Source organism: Schistocerca nitens, chromosome 12, assembly GCF_023898315.1.
Source record: "Schistocerca nitens isolate TAMUIC-IGC-003100 chromosome 12, iqSchNite1.1, whole genome shotgun sequence".
NCBI lineage: Eukaryota > Metazoa > Arthropoda > Insecta > Orthoptera > Acrididae > Schistocerca > Schistocerca nitens.
In genome coordinates this window covers 79863200-79890857 of record NC_064625.1, presented here as the reverse complement: position 1 = coordinate 79890857, position 27658 = coordinate 79863200, and the positions used below count along the sequence as shown (strand labels likewise).

Below are 27658 nucleotides of genomic sequence, written 5' to 3'. Positions count from 1 at the left end.
AATCTCGTCCAGTTGTGCTAATCACGTCTTTCACCTCGATTCCTGATCATCATCGAACTGGCGAGGGTTCCTCTCGACTCCGGAGTTGAGTTCTCTCTTGGAAGGCCTCAGGACCTTACTGGCACCACTGCTTCCGTAGTAGCGTTATCCGGCGGGCGGATACGGGGTCCCTCTGGAACCTGCCGTGGCCAGAGCGGCGGCCCTACTGGAAGTAGGGGAACCCGGTCCAGGCTGGAGCTGGAGCCGAGGCTGTGGGCAGCAGCTCGTCCAGCGGCAGGTCGCAGAGTGGCTCCGGCATCTAGGTGGGCACCTTGGCCACCGCCTTGAGCAGGTCCGCGCCCGGAGGGGCCTTCTCCAGCCCCAGCTTGTGCTGGTCGTGCAGGTGGTGGCTGATGGTGTGGTGCTGCTGCGGCGGCTGCTGCGGCGGCGCCTGCTGCTGCTGTTGCTGCTGCTGCTGTTGCTGTTGTTGCTGCTGCTGCTGCTGCTCCAGCTTCTTCTCCTGCTGCTGCTTCAGGCGGTCCTGCTCCTCGCGCTCGCGGCGCGCCTGCTCGTTGATCTCCTTGACCGCGCGCAGCTCCTTCTTGAGCTTCATGCGGCGGTTCTGGAACCAGATCTTGATCTGGCGCTCCGTAAGGCAGAGCGCGTGAGCGATTTCTATCCGCCGGCGTCGCGTCAGGTAGTGGTTAAAGTGGAATTCCTTCTCCAGCTCCAGCGTCTGGAAGCGCGTGTAGGTCTGCCGGCCGCGTCGCCGTGGGCAGCCGTTGGGCCCTGCAACAGAAAAGCCCAAAAGGGACCCTGTGTTACACAGTTGGTCACGACACATGTACACCATACACATTCTAACAGCCATAATAAAAATATCTAATAATGGTTACGCCATCGCAGTTTACGTTAACCATTCTGTAAAAAACGGAGATCCAAGTTCAACGCTGTGTCAACAACAGATTAGCTCTCAGTACCTGGTGTGACGACGACCTTCGTCTCAATTGCCTTCAAGAAAATTGAACCAGGTAGTATAGTTGTGTGCACTAGAGTCGTTTTTAGGCGAAGGATCTGAATGAGGTGACGCTATTTTTTAGACATTGCACGGCGCTTATACGGGAGACTGATGTTACAAAGCCCGACACAGCTAATTAAGTCATTTAAGGAAAGTATGCAGATTCCTTTCGGAATATCACAGTCCCTAATGACTTGTGATTCGTTAAAGGTTGAGATTCCTCTCGCCGGCCGGGGCGGCCGAGCGGTTCTAGGCGCTACAGTCTGGAACAGCGCGACCGCTACGGTCGCAGGTTCGAATCCTGCCTCGGGCATGGATGTGTGTGATGTCCTTAGGCTAGTTAGGTTTAAGTAGTTCTAGGTTCTAGGGGACTGATGACCTCAGCAGTTAAGTCCCATAGTGCTCAGAGCCATTTGATTTTGAGATCCCTCTCCTCTTTTGGGTGGGCTTCAGCTCTTCGTCCTGCCATCCAAATTTAGACATGTTGGGAAATCACCTTAGGCCAGTATCGTAATGGTTCCTTTGAACAGCTGACAGCTGTATCCCTTCGCTTTCCTTCACAATTCTAGTCCGTCCCCAATGACTCGTCGTCTTTGTGAAGCTTAACTCAGATTTCTCCTCCTTTTTGGGGGCGTCAAATCCTCATCAAGCCACCCAAATTTCGGCATCCCGCGTCTACCATTAACCACTTAAAGCCGTATCGGAATTGCTCCTTTCGAAAGGAGGCATCATTTCAAAGTACTTTAACCGTAAATCGTGCCCCATCTCCAATGGACTCGTTATTGAATGAACACTAAAACCCACTTGTCCTTTCTTCGCAGACCGCATCAATAAGGCTGAGTACGTTGGTTGGGTGGTTGGTTGGTTGGTTGTTTTGGGGAAGGAGACCAGACAGCGCGGTCATCGGTCTCATCGGGTTAGAGAAGGACGGGGAAGGAAGTCGGCCGTGCCCTTTGAAAGGAACCATCCCGGCATTTGCCTGGAGCGATTTAGGGAAATCACGGAAAACCTAAATCAGGACGGCCGGACGCGGGATTGAACCGTCGTCCTCCCGAATGCGAGTCCAGTGTCTAACCACGAGTACGTTGCTATGGTACTTAACATGCTGGAATCGTATGCAGCTGAGTGGAGTTCATGTAACTGTCCAAATTCACAGGTTTGAGTTTCACACAGCCTCCAAGACTCACTTAGGATGAATTCTGAGATGACTATTTTGATATATTGGTCCGTAGAATAGACCGCAAACAAAACTCTGGTACTTTAGTTGGTCGAACACAAAAGGAGGTCGCTGGGCAGTGACACTCTAGTGTCGTGGGCACAACCCGTTACCACGACTGGACATCATAATGCAAAGGACAGAGGTACTTCTCCCCATGAGCTCATTCTCGGCGAGTACACCTGATCAGTGCATTTTGGACCCTTCAGTCTCGTTAGGATGTGGACTTTACGGTTTCTTTGTGTGTTACATGGACTTGAAAGTTTAGATTTCTCTTTATTGTTCTGTCATCTCATATTTCTAGTCTACTAATTTCGGTTCATGTCCCAGACTCAGAGGTATGATTCTCATCTGCGTTCGAAATGGAAAAAGTTCTGACCGCCAATTTCAGGAGAATAAAAAACGAAGTACATCATAGTAAAAAATTATGAGACAAATTAGTAAATAAATACTGTATCAAGAGCATTGAAAGTGCCGTATAAGAAAAGTGTTTGTGTGTACGATTATGGGCCAGAAACAGAGATTTTCTACCACGTCCCATACACACTGAGACACAATGTTTTATTTGTGACAACATAAATACAGAAGTAAAGCAGTAAGTTTCTAACCAGTAGTAATGAAGAAAACAAAAACAATTTCTCACATCTTTTAAATTTTGTAACTGCAGAGAGAAGCATTACTTGGCTCAAAGGCCGTGCACCATCAACTAATTAATATCTGAAACACTTTCTCCGTGATTTGGCACCTGTATCAAGTCTGTAGATATGCATCAGAGTACCTAGAATACAACGGTATTGAAAACGCGTTTTGTGAAAAAGTGGACCTTAGAACGTTTTCAATTTCAACTCTTCTTTGATTCATTTAGAGTTCTGGCAATGCTTTTAATCTTTTCTTTGAATGTAACTACATGACAGCTACATGTAACCATGACCTGAACCAATTTAATCTTCTTCACCTCTCCCAGCCTGTCCACAGTGAAGTCTAACCTATGAAAACAGTTATGGGACATGCGGCACTACAATGACGAAACTTCCTCCAAAGGGGAACTCTAAACTGTCGTAAAAGTCATTTAAGCTGTTTACGGACAGAAACCAAAAGAAAATTAATGGATGAAAATGGCCACCTAGGTCACCATTTTCTTTAATGATGACATGAGCAATACGACTAGTGGATCATTGTTAGTTCTATTGCAGTTTGAGTGACAAACCGCACCTTGCAGCACTAAATTAGAGAATTGTCTGTTAATCAGACCGAAATCGGCCATCATTAATAAAAAAAATAGTGGACCAGATCGTGTTTTTCATTCATTATAACAACGGAAACTAAGGATTTCTGAGAAATGCCATCACTTTGAACGGAAACTCAAGGATATTCTAAATGGGGATTAGCGGCAGTGGATTTAATGGATGTCACCCTTTAGTAATCACACAGATGGTGTTGCATTTCTGGGTAACAACTAAAAACATAATACGCATATTTTTTTAGATCTCTTTCATTGTGTCTTGCGAAATGTTTCTTACAGGCCTGATAACGAAATGTTTGTCTATGTTTGTTGCCAGATACCGCTGCGAACTGGAAGTTGACCGTGACATTCGAGACCAGCACAAGCTCTGCTTTGAGACAGCGGATCATCCAGGAGCGTGAAACTTGGAGAACACGGTAAAGTAAGCCTGCTGGTGTAGAATCTAAGTTATTTGAACATAAAAGCGGCGGCTCGATAAGATATCTACATCCACCCACTTAGCATTCCTGTGGCTTCACTCTGTTGTTAAAGAGAATGGGTACACATTCCTTCCAATGGCCCAAGGGTATTATTTTCTCTTACCCCTGCGACACCAATGATGCTGAACTTAGCTTACGTGATGCTTCTCCCGTCCACAGATTACTCGGATCCAGACAATATACAAATATTATTTGTATTGTACGAGGGATATTTCAGAACAAACGAAGATTACTTTCCTCCTAGCGGAGCGACAGTTTCTCTAATTAGAAGTCTCTACCTAATGCAAGTTGGAATCAGTTAGCTCATCGTCATCTGAAAGCTTCAGTTATTTTGAAATGCTCAGTTTCGCATCGCTATTTGACGTGTTCTGCGACTTACGTTTAATATTTTCTGCGTCCTTAGAAAGCTTTTATTTTGGTCACATTTTCATTCTAGGGGCCAGCAAAATGTTGCAAGAGGGAAGCTGCCGTGAGTAATGTGGACGCGAAACGGTTCACATTTTGTTTTTGGTCAAAAACTGCCTGAAAATCACTCACTGCTATGGAACCACCACGGAAAGTACCCCTGCCATCCCTCCAAAAACGGAATTATCGCAAGATTCGCATGCCAAAAGTTATTGGTTCCCTCGTCATATGAACGAAAACAGGAGGTACAACATCTACATCCGCATCCTGCCTGTACATCCATACTGTGCAAACCGCAGTGAAGTGCATGGCAGAGGGTACTGTGCGTTGCAGCAGCTATTACGGCTTCTTTCCGTTCCATTCCCGAATGGACCGTGTGAAGAATGATTGCTCGTACGCATCTGTGCTCTTTGATTTGTCTAATCTTGTCTTCGCGATTCCCACTGGAGCGGTACGTAGGTTGTTGCAGTCACCAAGGCTGATCCATGGAACTTTATAACTAGGCTTTCAGGGGATAGTTCGATAACTTTCGACTATTATGCAATGCTGGCAGTTTAATTTCTTTAACATCGCCGTGACGCTAGTCCATGGATCAAACCAACTTGAGAATATTCGCGCTGTCCTGCTCTGTACACGTTCAGTATCTCCAGTTGGTTCTATTTGGTACGCGTCCCATACACTTGGGCAATATTTCAGAATGAGTCAGTTTACAGGATATGTATATACGATTAAATTTGTTTTTAGTGCTATTCATGCAACTACTATTAAAAAGTAGGTCCTTTTTTTTACAAGCTATCGGTCTTTAAATAGAAATTAGTCTATGGAATAAAATCACTTGTCCAGGAGAGATGATGTTAGATTAGATTTAAAACTTGATTTACTACCAGTTAGAAATTTTATGTTCTTGTGTAACTGATCAAAGATATTTGTTGCTGCACATTGATCTCATTTCTGAGTTACTGGCAGCCTTGGTAATTGGTAATAACGCTCATTTTTTCTTCTAGTGTTGTAGGTGTGGACAACACTATTCTTCTCAAATTGTGATGGATTACTTATGACGAACTTCGTAAGCGAATGTATGTATTGCGATGCTGCAGTTCAAACGCCTTACTGTTTGTGGGGGTGCCTAGATGAGGACCGTCTGTGAACACACACAATTCTTACTGCCCACTTTTGTGCAGTCAATACTTTCTACATGATACCTTACAGGGAAAATTATTCCGTAAGACATATCGAGTAGAAATATCCAAAATACGGCAGGAGGTTGATTAATTTGTTTCTAAGACTACCGACTATACGATGAGCAAAAGTAGCTGAACTTAATTGTTTGAGGAGCTGAGTAATATGCTCCTAGTAGTTCAAGTTTTCATCAATATGTACATCCAATCTGAAGCATTGTACCCTATTTTCTGACTCCTGCTTATGAACTACATCAATCTTTGGATATGACTATTTGTTGTACTCAATCGGTATCGGGGTTTTTTCAAAATTAAAGGAGAGTGAGTTGTTTGAGAACCACTTAATAATCCTTTGAGAAACATCTTTAACAATCTATTCTGTTGCTTTCTCTCCAGTGGCATTTATTACAACACTAGTATCGTCCGCAAGAAGTATCAGTTGTGCTTGTTAAGTGGGAGGTCACTCACATACAGGGTGGTCATAAATAGTCTGAAAAGCTTGCAGGGTAACTTGGACGAGAAGTTATTGTTAAAAAATAATTCTATACCTTGCGCTGTTTCCGAGTTAATCAGCATTGAAGTAACCAGTGAAGTCGTTGAGCGCGCAAATTCAAGCGATTTGCCAGGTACAGTTAAGGTCAGTTGTTGTCTTAGTATAGATGAAAGCACAAGAGACTGGACAGCCTTCTGCTCAGGTTCGATACTTACATCCGTCCTATGTCCAATTTTTGTATCGCTCTCTCGTTCGGTCTCGGGAAACCGAAAGAAGAACACGTTTGGCGACATCATATCTGGTGGACCGCTTGAATTTACGCGCGGAGCCGCATGACTGCAAATTGTAAACGGCACTACGCATGGATTTTTCTTCCTTAGGAACTATTTCTCAGCACAACCTACCCTGTAACACTCTTACAAGCTTTTCAAACTGTTTCTGACCATCCTGTTCACACAATAGGAGTGGACCCGAACACTGGTACTACCTTTGTGATTTCTTCCAGGTCACTAAAATTTTCTACCATTGTTACTTTGTTTGCGTGCCATAGGGTCATTGTACCGTTACATGGGTAACAAAAATATCCTGAATATAACAGAATACATGAACTGTTCTCCTGTTTGCGAATATGAACAACCATTAGCTGTATAATGGAACGACGACAATGAAAATTTGTGCCGGACCGGGACTCAAACCCGGATTTCCCGCTTACAGGGAGCTGTCGCCTTACTATTGGCTATCCCGGCATGTCTCACTGTCAAACCCAGGCTTACATACGTCGTCAACCATCTACAATGTACACTCGCACATTCGTTGTGCATGTTGCAACAGAGGAGAGACATTTTAACTGATAGTCACTTGCTCTGTGTCCTTGATAAATTCGATATTGCAGTGACTGTTTTGTTCAGAAATACCATGTAAAGCTCCTTAGGACTTGTACGTTGCTTTTCCTGATGGCAACGTCCTGCTGATTAGTCCCCACCTGGATTTCCGAAAGCGGGGCAGTTGTACTTCCGAAATATTTTATCCAACAGGATGCCATCATTATTTAACTACATAGTACAGCTGCAAGTTCGTCAGATAAAAAAAAAAAACTGTAGTTTGCCATTGCTTTCGACAGTTCGCAGTATCAGCCCAGAAAAACCAAGATGACTGATGTTACAAGGCCGTATCAGTCAATCATCTGTGGAGCTACTGAAAAGGGTTCTGCCCGTCTTCAAGAACCTCATGTTCATATTCTGGCCTTTCCAACGATACCCCTCCGTTGTGATTACTGTCTGTATCGTTGAGGAGCGCAAGCCACCCCACCTCGAGAGTGTCTGTGGATCACGAGGCAGTCATTTAGACTACCGAGGTGCCGTACCGCTTGCTTCGACAAAATGTTTACATGACAGTCATTTCCAGGTTTTGTCTCTAACGTCACATACGACCTAATGTCGTCAAACTGGGAATGGAACCCGGCACTTACACGTTAGTAGCCGGCAATGCTGGTCACTTGAGAATTCCTTTTTTAAACATAGTCGGCTTGACTTAACAGGCGTCTGTTGTTTGCGTGCGCTTACGCAGGTACAAATACGAGGGAGGGCTGCTCTGGACCACCGCGAGGGCCCGGAAGAGTTAGAAAGTTTGGCGCTGCGACGCGAGACAAAGGCGTGCCGGCTCTTTTGTGCGGCCAGGCGTCGCCTCCCGTAAATCTGCGTGACGCAACCCCTCTCGCCTCACGTGGTGTCGCACCCCTTTGTGTCCCACGGAAGAATGCGGCAGGGGCAGGCTGGACTTTCTACTCTTTTTCTCGCGCAGGTCAGAGTGGCGGGGTGCGGGTGACGCTTTCCCTGCTGAGGTATTCTCACTCCTTTGCGACCGCTCCGCGAAAAGAGGAACAAATACTTTTTTTGCCTTGAAACTCCTCCGCGGTGAGCTATTCGAATGGGAAGTGCTGGAGCCTAATGGACAGTGTAAATATACCTCCCCACAGCTGTGTATATTGTTTTCACGCACATGTGGTATAGACTTGGAAGCTTTGCAGATTCATATTCTAGCACTTAGCTTGATTATCAGGTCGCGTAGTACCGGGAAGTACCATAAGAGAATCAAAATCGACAGCACATGTGCCAAAATATCTGAATGGAACCAATGTGACCTGTTGAAAAAAAAAACTGTAACACAAAAAAAATTAACGTAGAATAACGAAATTTCGGGAATATATTTGTTTGGATAACATATTTAACTGATTAACATTGCAGCTTCATAGGTTAACGTAAGCGCGTGATCAGCCATTAGAAATGTGAAATGCTGGTACATTAATAACCAGTGTAATAAACAGACGGTTGAATGCCTGCATGGAAACATGCATGCATTATGTTGTACAGATGTCGGATATCAGTTTGTGGGACGGAGTTCCATTCCTGTTGCACTCGGTCGGTCAATACATGGACTTTGGGGGAGGGAACCAAACAGCGAGGTCATCGGTCCCGTCGGATTATGGAAGGATGAGGGATGGAAGTCGCCCGTGCCCTTTTAAAGGACCAATCCCGGCATTTGCCCGAAGCGATTTAGGAAAATCACCGGAAACCTAAATCAGCATGGCCGGACGCGGGTTTGAACCGAATGCGAGTACAATGTGCTGACCAGCGAGCCATCTCGATCGATCAGGGACTGTTAATGCCGTTTGTGGATGACGCTGGAGCTGCAAAACAGATCTGGTGATCGAGCAGGCCATGGAAATACGTCAACACTATGTAGAGCGTCTTGGGTTACGACAGCCATGATTGGTGCGATGTATGGCAACCGGCTATAAATGTAGAAAAATGTAAGTTAATCGGATGAGTAGGAAAAACCAACCCATAGTGCTGGAGCAGGATTATAAGTATCCTGCTTGACACAGTCACAGCCATTAAATATGTTGACCTAACATTGCAAACAAGACTGTGATGGTTGTGTTAGGGATGGCGTATGATCGACTTCGATTTACTGGGAGAATTTTGGGTACGTGTGCTTCGTGTTTAAAGCAGACCCCATGTAGAACGCTAGTACGACCTATTCGTGAGTACTGCTGGAGTGTTTTGGATTCGCACCAGGTCGGATTAAAGAAAGACATCGAAGGAATTCAGGGGCGAGCTACTAGATTTGTAATCGGTAAGTTCGAAGAATACGCAAGAAGTGTTACGGGGATGCTTCGGGAACTCAAATGAGAATCCCTGGAGGGAAGGCGGCGTTCTTTCCGAGGAACGCTACTGAAAAAATATAGAGAACCGGCATCTGAAACTAAATGCATAACGATTCTACTGCCGCTAATATACATTTCGCGTAATAACCACGAAAATGAAATACGAGAAATTAGGGCTCATATGGAGTTATATAGAGACAATTTTCTCTCTCTATTTGTGAGTGAAAGAAAAAAAGGAATCGAATAGCTGTGGTACAGGGTACCCTCCACCACGCACCGTACGGCGGTTTGCCGAGTATGCACAGGCTGACAATTATTGAACTATATAAAAGAAAGCGTAAACTGGTTACAAACTACGGCATGAATATACTTCATTCATCATGTAAACGTCACTACAGATATTTAGATTTAGGTTCGATATGCCTGACATCATTGGCGATGATGTGGCGCAGACGAACAGCAAAATTCTGCATGACCCGCTGATGTGTCGGAACATCGATGCTTTGAATTACCTCCTGAATGTCTGTTTTTAGCTCAGCAATGGTTTTGAAGTTACTGCTGTACATTTTTTCTTTAGTATAGCCACACAAAAAGGAGTCGCATGCGTTTAGATCCGGAGGATATGGTGGCCAATCGAGGCCCTGCCAATGGGCTCTGGGTAGCCAGAATGCAATCCCCAAAGTGCTCCTCCAGGAGCAACACTCCTACTTCTGTGGGTCTAGCTCCGTCTTGCATCAACCACATCTTGTAGAAGTCAGGGTCACTTTGGACAATGGGATGAAATCATCTTCCAAAACCTTCATGTAACGTTCGGTACTAACCGTGCCATCAAGGAATGTCGCACCGATCATTCCGTGACTGGACATTGCACAGCACACAGTCACCAGTTGCGGGTGAAGAGACTTCTCGATCGCGAAATGCGGATTCCCAGTCCTCCAAATGTGCCAATTTTGCTTGTTGACGATCCCATCCAAATGAAAGTGGGCTTCGTCGCTGAACCAAACCATGCATACGCATACCAATTCCCATGATGACCCGCAGCCAACCGTGCAGTTTGAACGTCCTAAGGAAACTCTTCGGAAGTTATGGTAATTTTACTTCATATAGTTCAATAAATGCCACTCTGTATGTAAATGTAGAAACCATGTATTACGACGTTCTGTAAGATATGTTATTAGTGTTTACGTTTACGTACGTATGCCACTAAGGCAATAATGTTATTTTAAAACGCTGACAAATACGGAAACTTTTTCTGGGTCGTGTTTACAGTGACAGCGGTTACGTACTGCAGTGACAGATGTACTGGGTGATCAAAAACTCAGTATAAATTTGAAAACTTAATAAACCACGGAATAATGTAGATAGAGAGGTAAAAACTGACACACATGCTTGGAATGACATAAGGTTTTATTAGAACCAAAACAAAAACACCCCATATTGCTAGACGCGTGAAAGATCTCTTGCGTGCGTCGTTTGGTGATGATCGTGTGCTCAGCCGCCACTTTCGTCATGCTTGGGCTCCCAGGTCCCCAGACCTCAATCCGTGCGATTTGGGGTTACCTGAAGTCGCAAGTGTATCGTGATCGACCGACATCTCTAGGGATGCTGAAAGACAACATCCGACGCCAATGCCTCGCCATAACTCCGGACGTGCTTTTCAGTGCTGTTCACAACATTATTTCTCGACTACAGCTATTGTTGAGGAATGATGGTGGACATATTGAGCATTTGCTGTAAAGAACATCATCTTTGCTTTGTCTTACTTTGTTAAGCTAATTACTGCTATTCTCATAAGATGAAACGCCATCTGCCTGACATCTTTTGAACTTTGGTATTTTTTGGTTCTAATAAAACCCCATGTCATTCCAAGCATGTGTGTCAATTTGTACCTCTCTATCTACATTATTCCGTGATTTACTCAGTTTTCAAATTTATACTGACTTTTTGATCACCCGGTACATCTCCATATACCCACAAATGGTGAAGGTGTACAGTTACGAGTGTAGAAGTAAGCACATGAAAATGGCAAACGGACGAAGTCAGCTGATAGCGGCATAAATGGCAGTGATCATAGAACAGGCATGGTGGAAAACTGGAGTGTCTTTTTGTTTTAGCTGTCCTAGCTGGAGTGCTTTCCTGGTAAGGAGAGGGTAATATTTAAGAAAGTGCGTGGTTGTGGAGGTCGTAATCAGCCTTAGCGCCTGGTATATGTAGGAGGCCGTCGCTTTAGAGACGCGCCTCGCATTGTGCCCGTGAATCGCGGCGCCGCGCGCCGTGGTGAGTGTGGGAACCGCCGCGGGGTCCGACCGCCGGCCTCTGCTCGCTGGTCTCTGCCGGTCGCCGCCACTTCGCAGTCGTAAATCACGGCGCCACGCCTCGTAAAACACGCGACGCGGTCGCCAGCGTGGCCGGGACGTCGCGCCGCTTCTTACCCGGCCATCTGCGGGCGCACCGTGCAAGTCTGGCGTCGTATTCGAGCACTCAGCTCTCTCCGCCACAATCGCCTTCTTCTCTGCACGGCGGGGTCTTTTTTTGTCTGCTGGCTGCTAAAGGAGTTTCTCCGCAGAATTGTCGGGAACAGGAATATAATCATCAAACGTACCCAGACAACCTTACGTAATGGGAAACTGAGTCACTTGACCGCCAGTATGAAAGGAGGAGGGGAGTTCAAAAATGTTCAAATGTGTGTGAAATCTTATGGGACTTGACTGCTAAGGTCATCAGTCCCTAAGCTTACACACTACTTAACCTAAATTATCCTAAGGACAAACTCACACGCTCATGCCCGAGGGAGGACTCGAACCTCCACCGGGACCAGCCGCACAGTCCACTACTGCAGCGCCTGAGACCGCTCGGCTAATCCCGCGCGGCAGAACAACCTGAAGAAGTTTCTTACGTTGTATCCTTTGTTCACACGTACGTGGACATTCCAGAAATACTTTACAGTCACATAGCGTCACCCCCTCCATCCCTCTGCGGAACCGAATCCAGGATCTGCGCAAGCATGTATAATCCTCTAACGAGATAGTTAAGTAAGTAGCAGCCAAATATAGCCGTAACACAGTTAACACTAACAATTCTACTAATGAGAAATGAGGAGAAGGGACCTTTATATATTTTAAACAATTTTTTTGTAGCCAAGATCGCTTTCGAAACTATTTTTTATTGACCCGTTTTCGGCAGATGCAAACTGTCATCTTCAGACATCTAAAAATGTTTTTGGTTATACGTTCTCATTACTCATGCCATGTTAACATTTTAGTGGAGAGTGTACTGAACACTTCGCACAGGATTGTCAGAATTACAAATAGGTCTGTCACAAGTAAATGTATACACAGCTAAATGCACCTTGTGGAATCTGGCACATCTGGTGCTAGATAAGAACACAACATCGCCTACAGTGCCTCTCCTGAGTAAGTTGGTTGGATCCTAGATGACGGGAAACGCTTGGCCTGGTCAGATGAGTCGCTAAGGGCTGATGGCAGGGTTCGAGTGCGGCACGAACCCCACGAAGCCATGGCGCCAGGCTGTCAACATGGCACTGCGCAAGCCGGGACCAGCCGCACAATCTATGACTGCAGCGCCTAAGACCGCTCGGCTAATCCCGCGCGGTGGAGGAGGGGGAGTATTCTGCTGTCAGTTCACAAACGCTACCAGCAGAACGGGTCCGTCAGGACAGCTCAATGACTTTGAGCGCGGTCTGGTCATTGGATATCACCCGCCTAACAAATTCGTCACGGAGGTCATGGCCCCATCGGTTTAGAGAAGGAAGTAGGCCGTGCCTTTTGAAAGGAACCATCCCGGCATTGCCTCAAGCGATTTAGAGCAACCGTGGAAAACCTAAATCAGGATGGCCGGACGCGGGTCTGAACCATCGTCCTCTAGAATGCGAGTCCAGTATGCTAACCACTGCGCCACCTTTCCTCACGGACATTTCAACCCTTCTACAGTTGCCCTACTCGATTGTTGGTGATGTAACTGAGAATTTTAAACGCGAAGGAACAATCACAGCTAAACCGAAACGAAGCAGACCTCATGTACATAGTAATCGATGGAAAACTATTGAGTAAAACAAGGAAACGTAATAGGCCCTATATGTTACTTACATACTTAAACGATTTGGGAGATAATCTGAGCAGCCGTCCAAGATAGTTTCTAGACGAAGCTGTCATTTACCGTGTATTAAAGTCATCAGAAGATAAAAACCAATTGCAAAATGACTTAGATACGATATCTGAATGGCGCGAAAAATTGCAACTGTCTCTCACTAAGGAAAGTGAGAGTTCATCCACAAGAGTACAAAAACGCATTCGTTACATTTCGGTTACATGATAAATGACACAAATTAAAAAGCTGTCAGCTCGACTACATAACCTAGAAATGCATGGCTGTGTTCATTTACACGCAGCAGCTACGTAAAACGGGTGACCTTGAACGAGGTTCGCCTGGCTGCCGCTAGAGCTCGCAGGACCGCGCTATAGTTCTAACTAAGCGCGGTCCTGCTGGAAAAGGGTCTTTCCGGCCGCCATGTTGGATTTTGAGTGCGCCTCTTCCTGCCACGCCCATTATTATCAGTAACAACATCCGCTACTGAGGCAGCTGCATGCTCATTCGACTCGAGGCAGCCGCACGATACACACAGCCATGCCGTACAGGAGGAGGATTTACAGAAGAAGGAGTAGAATGCCAGTTTACAAGAGTGTTGATAGCTTTCCAACAATTTGACTAGGAACGATCATACGGACAATGTTGTTGGGAAGGCAAACGAAAGACTGCGTCTTACTGGCAGAACACTTATAAGACGCTACTGGTCTATTGAAGAGATTGCCTACACTACGCTTGTTCGTCCTCTGCCAGAGTATTTCTGTGCTGTATGGCATTCTAAAGGTGGCAGGAGTAAAACACAGGGAGCGAAAGGCTATTTACAATTTGTACCAAAACCAGATGGCAGTTACAAGAGTCGAGGGGCATGAAAGGGATGCAGTGGTTGGGAAGGGGATGAGACACGGTTGTAGCCTATCCCCGATGTTATTGAATCTGTATATTGAGCAAGCAGTAAAGGAAACAAAAGAAAAGTTCGGAGTAGGTATAAAATCCACGGAGAAGAAATAAAAACTTTGGGGTTCGCCGATGACATTGTAATTCTGTCAGAGACAACAAAGGATTTGGAAGAGCAGTTGAACGGAATGGACAGTGTCTTGAAAGGAGGATATAAGATGAACATCAACAAAAGCTAAACGAGGATAATGGCATGTAGTCGAATTAAATCGGGTGATGCTGAGGGAATTAGATTAGGAAATGAGACGCTTAAAGCAGTAAATGAGTTTTGTCATTTGGGGAGCAAAATAACTGATGATGGTCGAAGTAGAGAGGATATAAAATGTAGACTGGCGATGGCAAGGAAAGCGCTTCTGAAGAAGAGAAATTTGTTAACATCGAGTATAGATTTAAGTGTCAGGGGAAGTCGTTTCTGAAGTATTTGTATGGAGTGTAGCCATGTACGGAAGTGAAACATGGACGATAAGTAGTTTCGACAAGAAGAGAATAGAAGCTTTCGAAATGTGGTGCTACAGAAGAATCCTGAAGATTAGATGGGTAGATCACATAACTAATGAGGAGGTATTGAATAGAATTGGGGAGAAGAGGAGTTTGTGGTACAACTTGACAAGAAGAAGGTACCGGTTGGTAGGACATGTCCTGAGGCATCAAGGGATCACAAATTTAGTATTGGAGGGCAGCGTGTAGGGTAAAAATCGTAGAGAGAGACCAAGAGATGAATACACTAAGCAGATTCAGAAGGATGTAGGTTGCAGTAAGTACTGGGAGATGAAGCTTGCACAGGATAGGGTAGCATGGAGAGCTGCATCAAACCATTCTCAGGACTGAAGACCACAACAACAATGGCATTCTTAGCAGATAGGAATGACGCTGGATATCAAATAACTTCAAGAAGGATAGCTCCTTTTGTATTCTAACGAAATAGCCAGAATTTCACGGGTTTGATAAGTTACTTGGGATGGTACTCATTAAAATAATGAAGTTGTTCGTTGCGGCGGAATTTTTTTCATGAAATTTCCATCACCAGCTTTCTCCTGCAAACGTGAAAATATTTTACTGTCGCCACCTACTTAGGGAGAAATGATCATCAATCATCATAATAAAATAAGAAAAATCATAGCTCATACAGAAAGATTTAAGTGCTCATTTTTTCTTCGCGCTGTTAGAGAGTAGAAGGGTAGAGAAATAAAGTTTGTTGGAAGAACCTTCTGGCAGTGTGAGTCGCAGAGTAATCAGGTAGATATTGGTGTAGATGTACTGACGGACAAAGACCATTGATCAGTGGGCAAGGTAGTTGTAAAACATCATATAAAATCAGTAGAAGAAATCACGCGTGACTTGTTAAGTGCTGCAACAGTCGAACTAACACAATGATTGTGCATACGGAGTTCAACAGAATGCGGTGCAGTGGTCGAATAGCTTCTCATAACCAACACGTTTCGGTAAATAGCGACTCCACTGGACAGGGGATGATTGGAACTGATTGATTTGCTGCGATGGACCACACTATATCCTGTGGCAAATCGATGGAAGTTCAGGCTCGTGGAGGTTCTGTGATGGTGTGCGGTGTGTGCAATTCGAGCGATGTGGTACCCCTGATACGTCGAGATACGTCTCTGACAAGGGACACGTACGTAAGCATCCTGTCGGATCATTTGTGTCCGTTCATGTCCATTGTGCATTCCGACGGACTTGGTCAATTCCAGCAGGACAATGCAACACCCCACACGCCCAGGATTGATACAGATTGGCTCCAGAAACACTCTTCTGAATTCATGCCACGAAGTGTCGCGGCACTACACGATATTAGGCAGGTTTATATATATATATATATATATATATATATATATATATATATATATATATATATATATATATATACCAGGTGATCAAAAAGTCAGTATAAATTTGAAAACTTAATAAACCACGGAATAATGTAGATAGAGAGGTAAAAATTAACACACATGCTTGGAATGACATGGGGTTTTGTTAGAACAAAAAAAAAGAAAAAAAATACAAAGTTCGGAAACTGTCCGACAGATTGCGCTGGACAGCAAAACGTCAGTGACTGCTACCATGAAGGGTGAGATGTACGCCGATGTGTTACAGAATCGCATCACCCCCAGCCTGGCTGATAAACATCTGCTGGAACGTACGATGTTTATGCTGGATGGCGCTCCACCCCATATTGCTACACGCGTGAAAGATCTCTTGCGCGCGTCGTTTGGTGATGATCGTGTGCTCAGCCGCCACTTTCGTCATGCTTGGCCTCCCAGGTCCCCAGACCTCAGTCCGTGCGATTATTGGCTTTGGGGTTACCAGAAGTCGCAAGTGTATCGTGATCGACCGACATCTCTGGGGATGCTGAAAGACAACATCCGAGCCAATGCCTCACCATAACTCCAGACATGCTTTACAGTGCTGTTCACAACATTATTCCTCGACTACAGCTATTGTTGAGGAATGATGGTGGACATATTGAGCATTTCCTGTAAAGAACATCATCTTCGCTTTGTCTTACTTTGTTACGCTCATTATTGCTATTCTGATGAGATGAAGCGCCAGTTTTTGTTTTTTTTTATTCTAATAAAACCCCCATGTCATTCCAAGCATGTGTGTCAATTTGTACCTCTCTATCCACATTATTCCGTGATTTATTCAGTTTTCAAATTTATACTGACTTTTTTATCACCCTATATATATACTTCCAAATGTTCATTAGCGGATTATGTAGGAATCTGAAGTAAATTGGCCTAAAACTTTCAGAAACTTTTGGTACATGTCTCCTCTTTATATATTAGATATACATATGTTTCAAGTCATATGTAAACAGTGATTTTCAACTTGTCTTTAAGGTAAAGTGTGCGAAATTTAATCAAGATAGGAATAAAGTTGTAGATTTGTATGAATTACAAACGAACAGACCCTCTTTATATAATGTGTGTGTGTGTGTGTGTGTGTTTAATATTTGTCTAACTTCTTGGCGGGCATTCTCATATCTAATACTGTAGTGACTTGTTCGTAGCTTACACTTTGCACATGTTTCCAGACAGGTTCTTATATCTTTCTCGGGCGCAGACGTCATACGACGACTCCCAGAAACAGCTGTGCCGTGTGCCTGAAATCTCCCTGCATCTCTCGACGGCCAGATTCCTCTCTGAAGCTGTTCCGCGGCCTGTCTTATTTACCTCAACGCGGTAATAGCCGTAGATCCCCCGCAGGCGCCGCGCCGGTAATTTGTGAACCAGATATTTATGCCCTCTCTCCGCCCGCATGCGACACGCATCAAGCTCTCGCCGCGCGGCGGTTGGCGGCCCTGCGTATGATGTCCCTTCCTCCGCAACAGCGCCAAGTTGGCAGCAGTGCGCCGTAAATTACGTGCAGACCGGCTGTAAAACCCGGCCCGCGACGGCGTCCAGCGCCCCCTGCATTTTTATTGCCGAGCTAATTGAAATACCGAGGTGCATCCCAAAGACGTCACCGGGGAGTAAATGAGCTTCTAATGCGACATTACTTGGAGAATAGCTGCGATACAAACCCACGACATTTCGGCATTTCCAGAACGTCTTCATCACCACCATCATCTCATCGTCATCAGCCGGACTGACGTGTGCTGTTTTAGTTGCGTCACTGCGACTGCCGTTGTTGCCAATTCAGAAATGTTTCGCGTTGCAATACATCATTCCGTAATTTATTGTTTCGCGGGCCATAGTAATCGCATTTTGCTGACAATACAGGACTATTCAGCTGCCCCTACCGATGTCGTTTTATACAACCCGCAATGTGTATCTGGCTTTCAATAATCACGCGCGAGATTTTCGTATCGTCTCAATCCCTATGGAAAAACTACTAGTCCTACAGAAAAAATTAAGAGGACCTAGTTGTAAGAAATTTAATGTACTTAAATTTTATTCTGGGATACGTTTGCGTTGGATGCCATGTTTTTCGAGTTATTCAAGATAAACGCACAAAAGGGACGTTGAAACGCACCTCCTCCTCCACACTCATCCCTCTACCAGTGAGGAATTCTAGTATGTTGTTCGTGGCACTCCCTACTACCACTACACAAAAAATTCCACCTACACGAACTGTACAGTGGTCCTTACTGAGTGGACTATTACGCCATAAGCGTAGTCTGCGACTTCGTTAACATTATTAAATATACCTGTGAAGCTACTGAAAGAAAAACTATTTTTGTAAACGTTACGTAGAATTAATTACACTGATAATTCGATCCGAACTGAAGTACAGTAGTTTCCTTGTCGAAGGCCTGATAAATACGACGACGTAATTGTTTATTTTATGCTGTTAAAATTCACAACATCGTTACGTAAAAATTACACAAACGTCAATTTTACAATTTATATGTGTCGACTAAACATGTGGCGTAGTATGGCCAGTCGATGAAGACCAAAGCAGGTCGAATGTGAGAAATAATGCGCACGGTCGTAAATTTTTGTACTCAGTGGAAGTGGAGATACTTTTGAAAGTCGCCTTCGTACGTTTTTCATGAATAACTCGAAAACTACGGCTTCTCCCAGTACAAAATTTACCAACATTAAATTACCTACAAACATGTCTTTTTCGTATTTTCGGAAGGACTAACAGTTTGCGCGTAGCGAGAGAAAGAATATGAAAATATCGCGGGTAGTTTTCAAAGGACAGATTTCAAACTGCGGGTTGCATGAAACGACTTCGGTAGGGGCAACTAAACAGCCTAGAAATGTTACCCGGCAACAACGTCATCCACACTAGTTGAAGCCTCATGTTCGGCAATACTGGCTGTCGCTGTTGACCGGCAGTGTTCGCATCAACATATTTCCACGCAATAAGTGTTTGGACGGGCACATTATGGACACGAAATGCATGAAATCGTGGTAGATGAAGTGACTGCGGCTCTGTTGCTTCTGCAACACAGAAGGAAATATGAAAGATAGCAAGAGACTGGGTGGTGGGTACGCACTCCTTTTCAAAATAAGAGAACCGTTTCGGAAACTGTAATTAGTGATTTCAATACTGAAACAGAACTTTGCTTGTTTTGCAAAAGCAATTGGTCCATGAAAGTCAATATATGAAAAATTGCCTACTAGTTGCTACCAGTTTGGCGATATTCTCTCAGTTTTTGGCTACTGTTGAGTCACAAAGAAATCTGATCGGTGCGTCTCTTGGTAAAATACGTTTTTAGTTCATTAGTAGGATTCAAGAAATTCGATAACCTAGTTTCCAATATCATTCAAATATTTACGTTAATATTTCACTGAGGTCTATCAGTAGTAAGAGAGAACTATGAATTCAGCACATGCGAAACATGCCAACAGAGTTGTGGGACATAAAACGTAAAGTACTCAAAGACTGGTAGCTAAATACAAAAAATTGGCAAGTAGCTTAATGTGAAAATAGAAAAAAGAGAAACACATATGAAGCCTCAAGAAAGGTAATTTTAAGAATTTCAGAATATAAGTATGGCTCACTGCTGCAGATCTAACAGGACGGAGAAGCGACAATGTTTTTTTTTTTTTTTTTTTTAAAGTGTATGTATCACTAGCACAGCTCTGGCCGTAGATGTACGAATCACATTCATATAGTTCACTCGCCTCTGTACCAGAGATCACTAAAGCTGGATTGGCCGCGGTTTTTTTATTAACACGTAGAAATTGTGTTCCACTGTCGTGGAGATCTCTACAAATAATCGACTAAAGCAACAAAATATGATACAAGTTAACACACGTATGAGTATATTAGCTGCCCTTATTATTATGATTAGCAAGAAAATTATGACTGCCAACTTAGTATTGACATAAGCCTGTCTAGGCGACAGCAGAGTCGCCTGGCAAGGAATGACTTGTCTGACACACGCACGGTGCATGTAGGGTCTGTGCTGTCCGTGTGTAGACGCGCGATCTATCTGAGTTTGACCTAGGGCAGACGGCGATGGTACAGAGGCCCAAACGAGAATTCTGAAAACTGCGAGACTTGTGCGGTGTTCGAAGAGCGCTGTGGTGAGTGTCTTCGACAAGTGGTGAAACCACATCCTGGCCCTCTGGGGTTGAGCGGCCACCCCTCATTACATATGTCCGGCGTCGTCGGCTGGGCAGAATGGTAAAACATGACAGGCAGCTAACTGTGGCGCTGAACACTCCTAACGATGGGCTTTCACGACCAACGACCCGTGCAAGTGCCAATGTTACACCACGACATCGGCAACTACGACTGAAATGGGTTCATGACCATCAGCACTGGTCGTTGCTGCAGTGGCAGAGCCTGGCGTGATTTGATGAATCCCGATACCTTTTTCATCATGCTGATAGGAGGGTGGGAATCCATCATCTTCCAGCAGAACAACTCCGTGACACCTGTACTGCAGGACGGAGAAAAACTGGGGGCTGCTCTATTATGTTCTGGGGAACATTCACGCGGGCATCTGTGGATACACTGGTGATTGTACAAAGAACTCTGATGTCCATGGTACACTGGTTGCAGACTATGTACACCCCTTCTCGACAGCCGGCCGATGTGGCCGGGCGGTTCTGGGCGCTTCAGTCTGGAGCCACGTGACCGCTACGGTCGCAGGTTCGAATACTGCCTCGGGCATGGCTGTGAGTGATGTCCTTAGGTTGGTTAGGTTTAAGTAGTTCTAAGTTCTAGGGGACTGATGACGTCAGATGTTAAGTCCCATAGTGCTCAGAGCCGAGCCTTCTCGACAATCATGTTTTCCGTCGACAGTGGCTTTTTCAACAAGGTAATGCGCCATGTTAGAAGGCCAGGTGTATGATGGACTGGTTAAAGGAACACAATGTCTAGTTTCAGTTAATGTACTTGCCTCCCTACTCACCAGATCTGAACCCAACCGAACACATGTAGGATGTGACTGAACGTAACGTCAGAGCTCATCGCCCGCCTCGCCGGAACTTATGCGAATTAGGTGATACGTGTGTACAGATGTGGTGCCAACTCCCTCCAGCGACCTACGAAGACCTCACTGCTTCCATGCCACGACGCGTCCCACCTGTTATCTGCTATTAGATAGGTGGTCTTAATGTTCTGGCTGGTAAGCGTAGATTAGACGTCAAAATAAATAGAAAAACAGGCTCATAGAGCTTCCAAATGTCTGCGAATGTATTGCGCAGTATCAGGGTACAGTAACCATCCTTGGTGAAGATCATGAAATGTAATTTCATTAATCTGGATCCCTCCAACTCGAACAGCTTTTTGTGTTGGTTCTCCTTCGTATCCTCACGCACTGTCGATCGCAGATAGCGTTTCTTTGAAGTTTCCCCTTATAGCGCGGCGTGACGACAGGTCCTCACGTCCCTTATCGAGCTTGTGTTCTGAATGGCCACAGGGGTGTGCCGGACATCACCAGGTGTTGGCGCGGAAACTCGCAGGCCGACGGAGCGGGGCGGGGGTGGGGAACGAACGGCAGGGGGTCGTAAATCGGCGAGCAGCGCCGGACGAGGAAACGACGCCCGGCTCGTGGAAGACGCGACGCCGGGCGTCGGTCCAGCGCGTATCGCCGACCGCAATCTGCGTGCCCCCGAAATATGGCCGCCATTGTCGACGCCGGGCGCGCCAGTAAGGGCCGAGATACGGGCCGCGGGCCGCCAGGGGTGTCCAGCCGCGGGCACGGGGCCGCGTCTGCCGCAGGGGCTGCGCACCGTACCTACAGTTTCTGGACATCATCCCTGTGTCGTTGACGATTGGTATTTCGCACTTCGGCCGTTTTGGAACACTCAAATCAGTGCCTCGGCACTGACGAGAAAGCCTGGGTGCTACCATAATTTGATCATTAATTAAAAATCCTAGCAAACATGTACCTGTGCGTAGCAGCACCACCATAGGAGGACGTATGTAGCATTCTCTACTCGTTTAGGGATACAGTAATCTTAAACCAGCAGAAATGGAAGCGACCCAGATTAAAATATATTAATAGATCATTACTTGCCGGTTCTCTTCTCACGAGATTTAGACTGCGAAATGTCCAACTCTTTTCGCGTTCCTTTACCCTTTCCTGTCACTAGGAATACTGCCGCACCACTTCTGCCGCTTCTGTTCGTTCTTCTGAACTATCTCGTTTTCTCACACACACACAATAGGGCTAGCAATAACAAAATGAAAAAAGTCTGAAGTAGCGAGCAGGAACTCAGTAACTTCTTTCTGAACTCTCTCTCTCTCTCTCTCTCTCTCTCTCTCTCACACACACACACACACACACACACACACACCAAGTTTAATCCATTCCGATTATATTTATGCAGTTTTATATTACCTACAGAACCTTTCGAAATGTGGTTTTATTGATTAAACCCGAACAAAAGATGGGCTACCTAACCGACAGGTGCTGAAACGAAACGGGGAGGAAACGCTATACCGCACAATTTGAGCAAAAGAAGGCATAGGTTGATAGACCACAATTTTAACCATCAAGAATAGTCCATTTTGTAGTTGGTGGGTGGGAGGGTGGGGGCGGGGGGGGGGGGGAGTGTGCGATTCAGAATTGTTGAGGGAGACTAAGTTATTTTGAACGCGGAAAGCAGGTTAAAACGGATATAGGTTGTAGCATTTGTGCCGCGATAAAGAGGCTTGCACAAAATAGACTAGTGTGCAGAGCTGTGTATTCAGGAGTGCAAACAACAATAACGATTTTTGCACCTGAGTTCAAATCCTTAATTAGTTTAGACGTTGAATAGTTTTCACAGAAAACATGTTAACTAAGAGAATTATTTTTCCTGTACCATCTGGAACCAATAAAGAGCTACAAAAACTACGAAAACTTAAATTCTGACTGGTTATTGCAGCTTCTTACACAGCAATAGAACAATAATCAGTTTTAATTAAAAGACCAGGAAACGTTACTGCAAGGTAGAGCTTTTATTTTATCAGAGCTGGTTCATCTACATCAAATAAACTGGACGTATTTCGTTTTATTTTACCGCATAGGTAACAGTCCTTTGTGATGACGGAAAACAATGGATACCTTTCGTAAGTATGTAAAGAAATGGAGTTTTCTGAGATTTACTTTTGGAGAAACTATTTTGTATTTATTTGGAACCACTAAACAGATATGATTACACGCTGTATTTAAATATTACACTGGATGTCCCAGGAGAAATGTTGAATGTTCAGGGATATGACAGAAACGATCATTCAAAGCAAAATAGTCCAGTAAACATGGGTTCAAAAATGCATGCCATAAGAGCAATGACCTCTCCATCATCTTACAGTGAAACGAATCTCTTCTACTGCACGCACTTTGGTTTCCATATTTTAGGAGGTGGTTGTATCGACTAAAACAAGAAAATATTGTCATGTAAACACGGGCTTCAAATTGCGTACCTCAAGAGCTATGAGAATTTGCTCAGCAGAAGATGTTTGTTTCACATTAGCGAAGATGAAAAAGTAGTAATAGCTCTTGGGGTATGGGTTTATTTGCAAATAACTTTCTGCTACCAGTGACCACTTTTTTATTTATGTTTTACACGACGCGTTTCAAGAAATTATTCCATTTTCAAGTATGTATTTCTTTGTATTAGGCCATTTTTCGTAATGATTTCGATGTGTGGGGGTCTGATTTGTTTTGACTTCACTGCAATATATAAAAAACGCGCGATTTTTATTTGGTTATAGATTTTTTTACGTAGTTAATGGCGACATTTGGAACAACCTGTACTTACAGTACTTGAGGTATGCACTTCAGAGCCCATGTCTATTACATATTTTTTTACTTATTTTGGTCGATGTTACCACCTCCTAAAATAATGAAAGGAGAGAGCTTGCAGCATAAGAGATCTGTTTATAGTATCGAACACGAATGAGTGTTCATAGCTTTTCAGCTCAGCCCATGTTTGCTAGATTTTCTGCTTCGAATGATTATTCTTTCATATCCCTGGATATTGGCTATTTCTCCTGGGACACCTTGTTATGCAGCGTATACGACTGCTGTTTTGCTGCAATATTTTGAAAGTACCTTCGTTCTGATACGTTTTGAACTACACTGTCGCGGCACAGGGCAATGCAGGTCAAGAAAACTGACTGAACAAGGTATTTTTTAAATCATACTTTGTTTACGGAACGTTATAGACAACATTCAAGGGTCTATTTTTGAGACTTTTTGGGGCTTCATTTTCTTTATTAGTTTTTGCCAGTAAAAAAATAATGTGCGGAGCCTTCTTATGGAATTATGGTCTCACCTAAGCACAAAATACTTTCTTTTCTACCGCTCAGGTTAACGTGATTCAGTATCTAAACACTATCTTACTAATTTCCGCTAATGGATGGCTTCAGGAACGCAATAAGTTTACGTATGAATCAGTACCGTAATGCTTGAGAAGTCCAGACGAGGCACTTATTGAACAGTGTAACGGAAGTCTGTTGATGATGACGTCTGTAGTTACCATCTTACTGTGTAACTGCGCACACCGTAGAAAGTGTGACCACTCAGAGACACAGTAAAGTTGTTATAAAGTTGCCGAAATGTGTAGGCGTGCGCAGAAACAGATTTTTTTGTTTTGTACATCTCGGTCCGTTTTATTTTATACACACGGACAGAAATTAGGATTATCGGTTCCACAAAACAACAACATGCAGAAAACGTGTTGCCTTCAGATTGTGTAAATGGTCATGTAAGTTTTATACTACTGTATAATGATACACAAACTTTTAAAGACTTAATTTGAATCATATGTTTACGAATTAAAGAAGGTAATTTACTTGCGTGATCTACGTGGCAAATTCTTAGGTCCGTTCTACGAAAGTCGGCAACTTAAGAAGAGTCTGTTTCTGAGACATAAATCGGCGAGCAAATTTATAGTGAAAAACGTTTTTTTTTTTTTTTTTTTTTTTTTTCTAAAGTGCTGAAGTAATAACTGCTCAGCTTCAAGTGTCTGACCCAAGACTGATATGCTTTAGTAACTTAGTTTTCGCCGGGAACATGTTGGAAAATATATCGTTACGCCTGAAACATTTTGAGTGAGAACATATGTTTTCTGACAGTATTATGTTCCACATCTCTTGTGCGAACGTGTCAGCTTATCTTTCTGAACGCTTCTTGTTCGTTGTTTGCGATGTCTTCTGTAACTTTCATATTCAGCAGCTATTTGGTGTAAATACAACACTAACGTTTGTGAAAAGAGTTTCTCTTCTGTGAAATTAAAGCAACTTTTCGTTCGAAATTACGAGTGTTTTTTATGACTGTTAGCTTTACGTTCTTTTCGGCAATCTGAAAGACGAGTATTTGGCCAAAATTGAAAAAGTGAATCAATGCTTCTTTCTACTGTTTTTGTAAGTAATGTAGATGTGGAAACAAAATTATCATACCATGTAAAATAGTTTGTGAGGTAATTTCTGACACAGCTGAAACTCCCATCTGTTTTCAAAAACAATCTCTGTTTTATTATTTTTCATTTCTTTTCGATTTCGGTTTCGGGAATTGTATGGAGCTTAGTGGTTGATTCGGCGTAAATTTTCGATATGAGATCGCTACCAACTTCTGCAACTTTTCATGACCACTACCCATCTTGATACTGCCAAGAAGTCTGGTTGCTTCAAATACGTGAAGAACCAACTACTAGAACCACCAGAAGAAGCGAGAATTTAGTTTACGCTCTGGCCGGTAAGCTCCTTCGTCTCATACCCTTTTATTTCTTCTGCAGTATTTACGTTTATGTAAGGATGGTGTGCCGGAGCTATATGTTGCGCCGTCAGAAGATTGGTTTTCTTTAAGTAAGCAGCATAACATTCGTGGCTCCAGCCTGCAGTAAACACGCATATCTCTAGTTTTTGCTCTACGATGAAACTAAGATGAAGCATACAATTTTGAAGTTGAGTAGTGAGAAAGTACACGTGAACGACCTAATTCTAAAATGTAGGACGTGAAGAGCTTCAAAACGGGAACCGATTTCCCACGTGTGTCTTGGTTATCTCAACATAAAGCATTTAAAAAGTGGAGGTGGAAATATTTAGTTGCAGGGAGAAGTTTACTGCCGGGATTTTGGTTAGTATTACGAGAATCTGGCTCGCCTATGCACAGAGCCTTAAACAATTATTTTTGGCTATTTAGTTACGGAAAGAATGACGCTCAAAACCTCCTCCTGTTATTTTCTTAACATAATGACGACATAGTATCACCAGTACTCAAGGTCTAATGTTTGTAAAGCTTAATGTCAGCTTTTAAAATGAGTGAGTTTGAACTCAAGCAAGACTTGTTCGCTTTCCAGAGCTGCTACATTACACGCTCAAACTCCCAACTGGCTTGTTTTGTAAACAAGCTGTCGGGCTGTGGTTTCAGAGACGAGCTGATAATCAAGAACCACGTTCGCGTGGTGTTCGATGCACTGGGATGAAATGTCATCAATTTTGTGCGACCGACGCATCAGCATAAAAGTATGTTCTAAGGCTATTTTTTCCCCTGTAACATTCCTCACTTCTGCTATGAAAATATTTCCGCAACACAATTTATGAACTAAATGCTTCAAATAGTTATCATTGTAGTATTTCCATTTACAGCTTCGGTTGATCTCTGTAGAATTTGTATTTTTCATCACACTACTATTCGGCGTCATTTATTTGTTATTAGGCCGGTATTTTGTAGGCAAAACTTACGTATCAACAAACAGAGTGGCGCAAATATTGGTTAACACGTTACGGTCATACCCGAACAAACCCCGGCATAATTTTCGCCTCGCCGACTATTTGCGATAGAGCAGATAATATATACCGCCCGACAGACTGCACGAAACTGTAGTTCTAAGGCGATAAGAAAACGGCCTTGATACGGAGAATTACTTAACCACTTGTTCATGATCCATGATCGTTGGTTAACTCTGTGAGTGATGAGAATTATAATAGTGACAAAAATATGTTATTGTAGTCACAATTATGTGAAATGGACGAATGATGTAACCTTGACAAGCTAGAAATTGAGAGTCCGTTTTTAAACAGTGGCATACACTCCATATGTGAATCAAGTGTAATATATCCTTCAAACCTTGCACATAAACGCAGTCCACAGGAACTGGTCCACATTATTATAGAAAAAAGTATGGTTTATCATTACGAGAAACGGTATGAAATTTAATCAATGAATGGAGGTCATACCACTACGCGGAGGTGGGCTTATGCCCGAAAACGCATTTGGCCCTAAATAAGTAGTTGGTTCGATGGTACGGTAAATGTTTTAAGGGTTTTTCTCATTATGTGTGCTACCAGCGGTATTATGTTTTGAGACAAATAACGGTTTCAACATGTAACGTTGATAACGATGATCACAAAAACACCGATCAACTCTATATTACTGCGGAATAAATAAGAGGTTAGAACCCTATATAGTCTCCCTGACGACGAAACGAAGCACCCTTATTTTAATGACTTCATTATGGCTTCATTCGACGAACTAAGACCCAAAAAAATCTTAAGCCGAACTAGACAC

At 43.8% G+C, this 27658-nt stretch overlaps 1 protein-coding gene across 1 annotated transcript in view; it reads right to left on the bottom strand.

The window, feature by feature from the left end:
- Positions 1-298: 298 nt before the first annotated feature.
- LOC126214921 (homeobox protein abdominal-A homolog) overlaps positions 299-27658 on the bottom strand; it is a 400630-nt gene continuing 373270 nt past the window's right edge. Inside the window, exon 4 of the mRNA XM_049941561.1 lies at positions 299-768. Within this exon, the coding sequence (XP_049797518.1) occupies positions 299-768 (470 nt within the window). The remainder of the gene's footprint in view (positions 769-27658) is intronic.